Raw genomic sequence first — 11941 nt, forward strand, 5'->3', positions numbered from 1 at the left:
TGTGTGTGGATGTGGCAGGTGATGCCCGGCTGCCTACCAGATCGGGGTGATCTAGAGATGCGGAGCCCAGTCTGCACCATTGTCTCAGGCTCTTGGGGTGTCTGCAGTAGTGATAAGGAGCCCTCAGTTCAGTCCAGAGCTCCCACAGAGTCTTCACTTACTGAGATGGTTATAAGGAAAAGTGGGATAGTTCCCGGGGTGGCACAAACAGTTTGCATTTGACAGTTGAGCATTTAGCTGCTAACCAAAAGGTTGATGGTTTGAACTCGCCCAGTGGCTTCACAGGAGAAAGACCTGGCAATCTTCTCCCACAAAGATTACAACCTAGAATACCCTGTGAGGAAGTTTTACTCTGTCACACGGGGTCACCATGAGTCAAAATAGACTTGACGGCACCTAACAAAAACAACAACAATATCTACTTAAAAGGTCGGCAGTTCAAACCCACTCGTTGGCACCACAAAAGAAAGGCCTGCCGATCTACTTTTATAAAATTAAACAAAAACCCAAACCCATTGCCGTTAGTCAATTCCAATTCATCGAGACTGTATAGGACAGAGTAGAATTGCCTCATAGGGTTTCCAAGGCTGTAATCTTTACAGGAACAGACATTCTCCCAAGGAACAGCTGGTGGGTTTGAATCTCCAACCATTCTGTTAATAGCTGAGCTCTTTAACCACTGTGCCATCAGGGCTCCTTTCATAAGATTATAGCCATTGAAAGCCCAATGGAGCATAGTTCTACTCTGACATACATGGGGTTGCCATAAGTAGGAATTAACCGAACAGCAACAGATTTCAGATTCGACAGACTCATTTTTCAAGATGGCGGTAACAGCCCTGTGAAGTGACTGATGGCATGTCAACTCTGAGCCTGGACCCAGGTGGTAGGGGTTGTCCCCTGTCCTCTGGGCATCAGCTCTGAGCCAGACCCCCGAACAGACCCTTGTCTGTAATTACTCTCTGTAACCCTGCAAGGAAGGGACACTATGGGGCCCTCATCCACACATGTAACCAGAGACTCCAAGAGCCAAGACATAGATTAAAAAAGCCAAAATGTTGAGCTCACTCTGACTCTTAGCACCCTCATCTAGAACTGTGCTCCACAGCATTTTCAATGTCCGATTTTTCAGAAGTAGATCTCCAGGCCTTTCTTTCGGGACATCTCTGGGTGGACTCTATCCTCCAACCTTTCAGTTAGCAGCTTAGTGCCTTAACTGTTTACACCACCCAGGGACTATGCATAGTAGGCGCTCAGTAAATGTGTGTTGAGTGACTAAATGCTCCCCTCTCATGTGAAGATTAGGATAGGAAGGCGCTGGTAGGTCCTCAACAAACCCAGCCCCCAGCGTGGGTGAATCTTCTGAATAACCAAGATAAGAAAAAAAGGGCCCAAAATTCCTGGACACACTCACACACCCGCGGCTCCGAAGGGGCCTCCCAGCAACGGCCTGGTGTGTTGGCGCCCCCTGGTGGAGCGCTCTCGTGTCGGCGCCTGCAGGGCGGCCCTGGCATAGCCCGGAGCTGGCTGGTAGATGCTCTTGGCTCCTGAGGGCGCAGAATAAGGAGCCAGCTTCTGGAGCTGGACTAGCAGAGGTCCTCCCCCAGCAACACGCGGCTGCCCCTTGCCTGTCTTCGGGGGCTCAGTCCTGCCCTACAATCCCCCAGGGACGGGGGAGTCCACTCACCTGGACCCTCACCAAGTGACCCTGGGCCACGCCCTCCAGGCCCAAGAACTGGAGTGGAACAGGATGGAGAACCTGCCAGGCCATCCCCCCAAATCATATACATGGCCAGGGCTTACAGCCATCACACCCAGGCACACACTCACACTCCAGGCTTACAGCCATCACACCCAGACACGCACATACACTCACACACACATTCCCAGCTCACTCTCAGACATCACACCCAGAAAACACGCATACACATACTGAGCTCACAGCCATCACACACAGACACAAAATGGAAGGAGAGCATTGTAGACAAACTAGCGAGGGGCAAAGAAGCCAGAAGGGCCAAGGAGGAGAGAGACAGGGCAAGGGAGATGGAGAGACAGAGGGAGCTAGAGAGACCAAGGGCGGCAGCAAAAGAGGTCATGGCAGGGGTGAACTGAGGCAGCCAGTGGTCTTTGGAGCTACCCAGAAGAGATGCCCAGAAGTGGCATCTAGGTGAGACACCCAAGAGACATACTAAGGAGAGACACCCAAGAGAGGCACCCAGGAAAGACACCCAAGAGCGACAGGTGAGGCCAAGGTGTCCCCAACATGGATGCCTGCCACACAGGGCCCTACAGCCACCCCAGACAGACACACACTCGCACACTCACCCCAGGCCCTGGTGCATCGGGTGGAACTTGGAGTGGGAGGCATGATAGTCAATGCACACATGCGGGGGCTGGTGAGGGAACGTGTGGCCCCACGAGTGCTGGCTGATCTGCTGATGCTGGCCAGGACTTGCTCACAGGTAGCTGGACCTTGGCTACATTGCTGGCCACCCGCTGCTCTCTGGACAACCTTACCACTCAGGCCACCACCACACTCAGTATCTGCAACTACCCATCTCTCATGCCACTACCCATGAGTAGACCTGGATGGCCAGTCAAGGGTGGCCTCATGAGCCTGGCCATGGCACAGATGAAGAATCCCACAGGTAGGGCCCAGCAGACCCGCCACCCTTAACCACACTAGCTTACCCTGACCCTTCACTCTGGCCAGCACCTTCCCAGAGACAAGAGAACCCCTCACAAAATTTACTGGTGGTTACCAGGGACGGGTGGGAGGGAGAGAGGGGAAGGGATTGCTTAAGGGGCACTGAGTTTCTGTTTGTGGTGACGAAAACATATGGAAAAGGATAGTGGTGACAGGGGCACAACATGATGAATGTAATGAATATCACTGAATTTTACGCGTAAAACTACGTTGAAATAACAAATCTTTTATTACATATATTTTTACCACAATAAAAAAATTAATGATAAGGTTTTCTGAATTTTACCTCAATACATTATTTTAATACATAGAGAACCCCGCTTTGTGCATCTCTGGGGCTCTTCCCCTGCCCCAGGATCCAGTCCCTCCTCCACCCAGGCCACATCCCAGCCTATTCTCTGCCTTCCACAAACAACAGGGAACCCTCTCCCAAGGCCCTCAATAAAACACCTTGGGCAAACTGTGTCCCTGTCTTCTCCCTCCGAAGCCAGGCTGTGTGGGAGACATCCCCTCCCCTCCCCCACCTGAGCAAACAGGCCCTGCCCAGCCCTAGGTGCCCCCCACACACACCCTCCGCCCACCTGCTCCTTTTCTTGCTCAGCGGTACACGCAAGACTTGGGGGTCGACCCCAATTAGGGAATCCCAGCACCACCACCTGCTGTTGAGTAAGGGTCAGCCCCTCTCTGAGCCTCGGTTTCCCCTTAAGAGGCTAGGTCTGGGTCTTTTCCCCTAAAGACACACAGGCAGGTGTATCTAGAGGTAGGTGGGCAGATGTGGGTGTCTGCCCCCCATCCCGCACCCCTCCCAGGGATGGTCTCTCCCCCAACCTTCCGCAGCCTCCTCCCCAGGACTCAAATTAAGGGTACTCAACGCTAATCGCTGCGGTTGACTCGGCTCCTGGCCTCGCCTTCCTAACAAGGCCTTTGTCACCTTAATTGGTCTTCTCCAGGCGCTTTTCTCTGCGCTCCCACCTACGCTCCGCTGCCCCAGATCCCAGGTCCAACTATGTGCTAATTGGGCTTGGGAGGGGAGCTGCACAGAAAGCCCCCTTTTCTCTCGGCCCCCTTTTGCCTTTCTGTGTATCAGTCCCTACCTGCCCGTCCCTCAACGCTCAGGGTGCAGCTCCCAGGAGGAAGGGATGGGGCCAGGGCACAGAAGGAGCGAGGCCTCATCCTAATTCCCGGGTCATGCGTCCAGCAAACGCGGCAGTGCCTTTCCTCTCGAGGCCAGCTGCTCCACTGAAATGCACCCCTCCTCCTGTCTACCTCCGCAGCCCTGAGCCCCCAGTCCTGGCTGCCCCTCTGTCTTCCCAGCTTTTAGGGGGTTCTGTTCTGAGCAGCAGAAGTATTGCGAGGGGGCGTTCCTCCAGATCACCCCAGCCATGCACCCCGGGGCTCCCGCAGGCCCAGGCGTCTCCGAGCCCGGCCCCCGAGAGCTGTGCGCCTTCGTGAGCGGGGCAGCCGCTCACATGCTTCGTGCCCTGCAGCCCCGGCGCACCCGGCCCCCCAAGAGGAGACCCAACCACAGAAGGTTCCTGCATAATCAGATTTGCAGGTGAGGGCGATGGGAGTTGGGAGGGGGCTCTTGGCAAAGCGGGAGGGAAGGGGAGAGGCCGAGCCCTCGGTTTGGGGGAGACCAGGTCCCAGCAGAGCAGAGACGAGTGGACCCCAGGAATGGATGCCATCAACACACAACATTCATCTATTGAGCACCTACTCTTGTGCCAGGGGTATTATGAGAAGGAGACCCAGCAGAGAAGAGAGCAGACAAAATCTGTGCCTTCCTGGAGCTGGTGCTCCAGTGGAGGAGACAGAGGATCAGCAATGAGCAAAATGACTGAGTAAATTATACAAGACGATGCTACAACACAGACAAGCTAGCCATCATTATGCTAAGTGTATTAGTTTTGCTAGGGCTGCTGTAAGAAAGAACCACAAACTGGGTGGCTTAAAACAAAAATACATTGTCTCACAGTTCTGGAGGTGTCCAGCACAAATTCAGGATATCAGCCAGTGATAGTGATGGTGACGGTGTTGCTGATGGTGGTGGTGATGGCGATGATGGTGATGGTGATAGTGATGATGATGGCAGCGATGATGATGATGGTGCTGATGGTGCTAGTGTTGATGATGGTGGTGGTGGTGCTAACGATGATGATGGTGATGATGATGGTGCTGCTGGTGGGGATGATGATTGATGGTGCTGCTGATGATAATGAAGATAATGGTGATAATTTTATGATGATGATGATGATGGTAGCTAACACTTCAAAAAAAAACACTTACATGACACTTAATATGTCATATAAGCACCAAGCACTGTTATAACCATTTTATGTGGTTAATCCCCACACCAACCCTAGGAAGTGGGTGTTATTAAAATCCTCATTTATCAGATAAAGAAATTGAGGCACAGGGAGGAAAAGTGGTTTGCCCACTTTTCTGGAAGTAGGTTGTCCCTCCCAGCCAGCCCAGGACCTCATCGCAGGAGGTCTTGGAACCAAACTTGCGTAAAATGGGAGTCTGGTCCAGCCTAAGCCCTGCCCCCACATGCCAAGCCTCCTCTCTCCCCGAATGCCCAGCCCTGGCCATGACCACATACTTTTCCCACCTCCCCACCATGCACCCAGCACGGACTGAAAAAAAAAAACAAACAAAGCATGGGTCCAGTCCCGTGTTCCTGAGCTGGCCTTCTAACACCTCTTTACCTTCATCAACTGCTCCAGGTCCCCCTTACCGTCTTCGGCTTCTATCTGGGCTCCCTGCCTACCACTGGTCTGGTTTCTGTGCAATGCCAGCCCCTGGACTCCCTGCTTCCCTGTCCTCCCCACTCACGCCACTCAGTCCCACAGGGCCAGGTTCTGTGCTGTAGAATTCCTGACATTCCCAGCCCCTGCAGCCTGGTTCTGCCACGTGATGCCCAGAGGCCCCTACAGTGGCTTCACTGGTAGTGTCTTCGTTTCCTACGGCTGCCATGACAAAGTACCACAAGCTGAGTGGTTTAAACCAACAGAAATTTATTGTCTCACACTTCTGGAGGCCAGAAGTCCAAAATCAAGGTATTCAGTAGGGCCATGCTCCCTCCTAAGGCTCTCGGGGCGAATCCTTCCTTGCCTCTCTCCTAGCTCCTAGTAGTTGCAATCCTTGGATTGTAGATACATCACTCCAATCTCTCCCTCCGTCTTCACATAGCCTTCTTCCCTCTGCGTGTGTCTTTTCCTCTTTTTAATTTAATTTTTGGTGAAAATATACACACCAAAACACTCTTCCGTTCCACAGTTCCTGGACATAATTATCGGTGACTTTGGTTAGATTCTTCACGTTGTGTCAACATTCTCGCCTTGCTGTTCTAGCGATTTCACTCCCATTTACTTAAACTCCTTGCCCACAGCCGTCTTATCTATGCTTTAAAACGGCTGTTGTCCCCTTTTTTTTAAATAATTAATTTTGTTGTTGTTGAGAATATACACAGCAAAAACATACACCAATTCAAGTTTCTACATGTACAATTCCGTAACATTGATTACATTCTTCGAGTTGAACAACAATTCTCACCTCCTTTTCGAGTTGTTCCTCCCCCATTAACTCCACGACAATGGGTTTGGTTTATCTGTATCTATACCTATCTATATATAATGTATTTTATTGAACCCAAAACAATAGTTCCTCTTTACCTGTGGGGGATATGTTCCAAAACCCCCTGTGGATGCCTGAAACCACTAATAATATCGAACTCTGTATATACTATGTTTTGACCTATACATACACACCTATGATAAAGTTTAATTTATAAATTAGGCACAGTAAGAGATTAACAACAATAACTTATAAAATAGAACAATTATAACAATATACTGTAATAAATGTTACATGAATGTGGTCCCTGAGTGGCCCCAGCGCTTTTCATTTAATATTTTCTAACCACAGTTGACTGCAGGTAACTGAATAACTGAAACCTCGGAGAGCGCAGATAAGGGGTGGGAGAGGCTACTGTATATCCAAAATGTTAATTTTTCGGCATGTAAGTAATATAAACATGTTCTTTTTTAACATAATATTTTATTGGATTTTAGATGAAGGTTTACACATAGGCTTCCATTCAACAATTTCTGCACTTGATTAATCAAGTTTCACTGCCCCCTTACATGATCATCCTTGTTTTCTTTTATTTTTTTTAATATTTGTTTTTGGTGGCAATATACACAACCAAGCATAGATCCATTAACAGTGTCTACACGAACAGTTCAATAACATTGGTTACATACTTGACATTGGGTCACCATTCTATCTCTACTCATATTTCATCACCATTAATTTAGGCTCTCTGCCCCTCGAAGTTCTCATCTGTGCTTTAGATCAATTGTTGTCAATTTACACTCATATAGATAATTCTTTAGAAGAGTGCTATGTCCTGGTGGTGCAGTGGTTAAGCGCTTGGCTGCTAACCGAAAGGTCGGCAGTTGGAATCCTCCATCTGCTCCGAGGGAGAAAAATGTAGCAGTCTGTTTCTATAAAAATTACAGCCTTGGAAATCCTATGGGGCAGTTGATGGTTTTGGATCAAGATTTCAAGATTATTTCCGGGCATTAGATTCAGGGGTGCCCCCAATCTCAATGGATCCAGTAAGTCTGGTTTCCATATGATTCAACGTATCTTTATGGAAGACAAAATTCAATCCATAACAGACGCTTTACACTTTCAGTGTGTACTTGGGAGAAATATTCTTTTCTGCTAACTTTGCAGCTGACTTTATCCGGTCTGATGAAAGACTGAGCACGTTTTTGCTTTCTCAGCCTGAGCTGATTTATACTTTCTCAGGTGTAAAATCAAGCAAGTCCTATGAAGGTGCATCTGGCAAAAACTTGGGAAAGGAATTTGGAAAAAACACAGGTCACAGCTCCGAGTTGCCCCAATCAGGGGCAAGGAGCAGGAAGGAGAATTTAACCTCCCAAGCCCAGTGGCGTTGGCTGTGGTCCGCTGCCCCATAAATCCATTGCTGTAGAGTCTATTCTGACTTGTAGCAACCCTACAGGACAGGGTAGAACTGCCCTATAGGGCTTCCAAGGCTGTAAATCTTTGCGGAAGCAGACTGCCATGTCTTCTTCCAGTGGAGTAGATGGCAGGTTTGAGCTGCCAACCTTTCAGTTAGCAGCCGAGCACTTAACCACTGCACCACCAGGGCTCCTTCAGTCAGGTGCCAGAGGGACATAAATTCCAAGGCATTTCCGGTTCTCTGTGAGCACAGGCCGAGTAGGTTATGAAAGCCCAGTGGCTGCCTCTGACAAAGACGCACAAGTGCTCGATGTTGGAGGTGAAAGCACAACAACAATAAAAATCATATCTTAGATCAAACTATGGAACTTATCCAGAACCCCCAGGAGCCCTAGTAATCCAAATACTGGGCTGCTAATCGAAAGGTTGGTGGTTGGAACCCACCCAGTGGCTCCACAGGAGGAAGACCTGAAGATTGCTTCCTTAAAGATTATAGCCTAGGGAGCACTGTGGGGAGGAGTGCACAAACGGTCAAAGGATCTGAGGGGTATGGGTGGAGCAGTGGCAGCTACACAAGCACAGGGCTCAGCATGTCCAACAGCCCTGTGGTGGGCGGGCCGGTGGGGAGCATGGTGTGTATAAGGCTATAAAGAGGTGAGTGAATGTGGGTGAGGTCAGAGAGGAAACAGAGGGGCTAGGTCATGCTGGCATGAAGGTGGCATCAGGAGTGCAGATTTTATTCTCAGTGTGGTAGAAAGCCACTGGAAATTTTGAGCAAGGCGCGGGCTGTAATCTGATTTATTTTTCTTGAAAGATCATTCCAGCTGCCTGATGGAGACAGGATTGAGGCGGCAGGAATGCTAGTGGGAGACCAGTGAAGTGGCTGCAGCTGTCAATCAGACAGGAGATACTGGCACTCCAGTAGGGGGGGCGTGGAGGTGCTGAGAAGTGGGCAGACTCAAGAGCTGCTTAGGAAGTCAAATCCACAGGGCACCACAGGACATTTCATATAAATGGACTCAGTTGATATGCGGCCTTTTGTGGCTGGCTTTTTTCACTTAGCATAATGTTTCCAAGGTTCACTCATGTTGTAGCATGAATCAGAACTTCGTTCCCTTTTCTTCCCCATATATATATATACATATATATATATATGTAATTTATTTTAGTTTTAAGGAGCCGTGGTGGTGCAGTGGTTAAAGGGCTCAGCTGCTAACTGAAAAGTCAGTGATTCGAACCCACCAGCTGCTCCGTGGGAGAAAGATGTAGCAATCTGCTTCTGTAAAGATTCACAGCCTTGGAAACCCTATGGGGCAGTTCTACTCTGCCCTATAGGGTTGCTATGAGTCTGAATCGACTCGATGGCAATGAGTTTCTTTTATTTTTGTTGTTGTTGAGAACATACACAGCAGAACATACACCCATTCCACAGTTTCTACATATACAATTCATCGACATTAATTACATTCTTAGAGTTGTGCAACCATTCTCACCCTCCTTTTCCAAGTTGTTCCTCCCTCATTAACATAAACGCACCATCCCCTAAATTGCCAATCTACTTCTTCAAGTTACTGTTGTCAATCTGATCCCATACAGATAGATTTTAAAAGAGCACGATGCTCAAGGCAGACATTCTTTACAAGTTAAGATAAACCACTGTTTGGTTTTAAGAAAGAATTTCATTCCTTTTTATAGGGCCGAGATTTTTGTCTGTGTTGTTCACAGCTGGGTCCTCAATGCAGAGGCGAGTCTTTCCCTTTTCATTTTGGAGGATAACAGACAAGAAATTAAATGCACGTTGCTACTGTTGTCGTTGTGTGCCGTCAAGTTGATTCCAAGTCACAGCAACGCCATGTGACGACGCAGAACTGCCCCATAGGGTTTTCTCGGATATTATCTTTACAGAACAGATTGCCAGGTCTTTCTCCCAAGGAGGCGCTGGGTAGGTTCGAACCACCGACCTTTTGGTCAGCAGTTGAGCACTTAACTGTTGTGCCACCAGGATTCCTTCAAAAACTGAGTGCATAGCATGAGCTAATCTCAAGTATATGGCTTGATGAGTTTCTACGAATGTAAACTACATGAGTAACCACCTCTTGAGGACAGTGATGGTTCAGTGGTAGAATTCTCACCTTCCATATGGGAAACCCAGGTTCAAGTCCCGCACAATGCACCTCAAGAACAGCCACCACCTGTCTGTCAGTGGAGGTTTGCATGTTGCTTTGTTGCTGAAACGTTTTCAGGGAACTTCCAGACTAAGACAGACTAGGAAGAAAGGCCTGGCAATCTACTTCCAAAAATCAACAGGTGAAAACTCTCTGGATCTTTTGCTCAGGAAGCACTGAGTCTATGTTAATGGAGGAATTGCTTGGAAAAGGATAGTAAGAGTTGTTGTAGAACTTGAAGAATGTAATCAATGTCACTGAATTATACATGTAAATTGTTGAGTTGGCATATGTTTTGTGATGTATATTTTCACCAGAATAAAAAAAAAAATCTTTATGGATCATCGTGGTCTGGTCCCATCGTGCATGGGGTTGCCTTGAGTCGGGGGCCAACTGGATGGCACCTAACAGCAACAGAAACCACACCTTAGATCGAACTACAGAACCTATCCAGAACCCAGGAGTCCTAGTGGTAAAAAAAAAAAAAAAAAAAGTGGTTAAATGTTCAGCTGCTAACAAAAGGTTGGGAGTTTGAACACACCCAGTGGCTCTTTGGGAGAGAGACCTGGCAGTCTTTGTCCATATAAGATTGTTGTAGTTGTGTGCCATCTAGTAGATTCCACCTCACAGTAACCCTATACAGCAGAGTAGAACTGCCCTATAGTGTTTTCTAGCCTGCCCCCTGCTGCTTCTTTACCGAAGCTGATCTCCAGCTTTTCTCCCCTGGAGGCGCTGGGTGGGTTCAAACTACTGACCTTTTAGTCGGCAGCGGAACGTTTAATCATTGCACCACCAGGGCTCCTTCTGTAAAGATTACAGCCTAGGAAACCCTATGGGGCAGTTCTATTTTCATATGGGGTCAACTTGACAGCACCCAACAACAATCTAGACCCCAGAATCCCCACAGCTGTTCCCAGCTACCCTAAGAATGGGGTCAGAAAGATGGAACTGTCAGACCCAAGAAAATGGACTATGGGGAGGGATATGGAGCAAGGAGATAGAATGGAGAAGAAAAATGGGGTGGGAGAGAAGGGACAGATCCCTCCTGGGATGGCAGGCAGGAGGGCAGCCCTTCCTTCGCGATCACCCAGCTAACACTCTTCTCTCTGCAGAGAGTTCGCCAAGATCGAGGCCACCACCCAGCGTCTGGCCCTGTCCATCCTGTCCCAGGAGGCGCCTCCTCAGAGACCTCCGCCCCGAAGGCCACCCCCACCACCCCCATCCCCCTTCCTGGGGGTGGCCTGCGCTGTGGCCCCTGCAGAGGTGCCCCAAGCTGTCCCCAGCCTAAGCCTGGAAGCTCTGGACACCTCCACCCTGGACCTCTTCGACGACATCACGCTCACCCTGGAGCGTCCCTCAGTGACATCTGACCCCTCCTTATGGCCGCTGCCCCCTGCCACTGCCCTGCTGGACTCTGACCTGTCCCAGCATGCTCTGGGCCACCCTTTGCCCTCTACCCAGCATGCCCTGGGGGGAGGGGATGAGCTCCTGACTCCAGACTGGGGATGGGTGGGCGAGTGGGAAGTGCCTTGTGCCTGGGATGCTCAGGGGGTCCCCAAGGGCTGGGGGACTTGCTCCCCATGACACTCCCTCACAACCCAGTCCCAGGAGGCCCGTGTCCCATCTACTCCCTTCTTGGCAGCCCCTGGAAAAAACAAACCAAGTCCAGACTCCCAGGTCTAGTCCTCTACCCCTGCCTCTGGGGGGCTCCCTCACTTTACTCCCTCTCTGACCTTCTCTCTTCCCAACCCCAACTCCTCTGCATCTGTGGCTCCAGCTTCCTCACACTCTGGTCTGTCTCTTCCTCAGGTCTGGCCCCAGCTCATTTATTCACAAAGATTTGTTGAGCATGTACTATGATACGTGCCAGGCCCTGTTGTAGGTGCTGAGGATTCAGCAGTGAGCAAAACCAGAGAAGGTCCCTCATGGAACTCGTATTTATGGGACGAGGGAGGCCAAAGGGACAGGCATTAAACAAGTACATGGATAGTGTTATGGGTTGAATCGTGACCCCAAAAAGATATGTTGAAGTCCTAACCCTTGTACCTGTGAACATGACCTTGTTTGGAAACAC

General features: G+C 49.5%; 1 protein-coding gene across 1 annotated transcript; it reads left to right on the forward strand.

The window, feature by feature from the left end:
• The first annotated feature begins 4092 nt into the window (after positions 1-4092).
• Positions 4093-11451, forward strand: C11H19orf85 (chromosome 11 C19orf85 homolog). The gene is made up of 2 exons (XM_049901546.1): positions 4093-4265; positions 10980-11451. The coding sequence occupies exons 1-2, from the start codon at positions 4093-4095 to the stop codon at positions 11449-11451; spliced, it is 645 nt and encodes a 214-aa protein (XP_049757503.1).
• Positions 11452-11941: the final 490 nt, after the last annotated feature.

The sequence above is a fragment of the Elephas maximus genome, chromosome 11 (assembly GCF_024166365.1).
Source record: "Elephas maximus indicus isolate mEleMax1 chromosome 11, mEleMax1 primary haplotype, whole genome shotgun sequence".
Lineage (NCBI taxonomy): Eukaryota > Metazoa > Chordata > Mammalia > Proboscidea > Elephantidae > Elephas > Elephas maximus.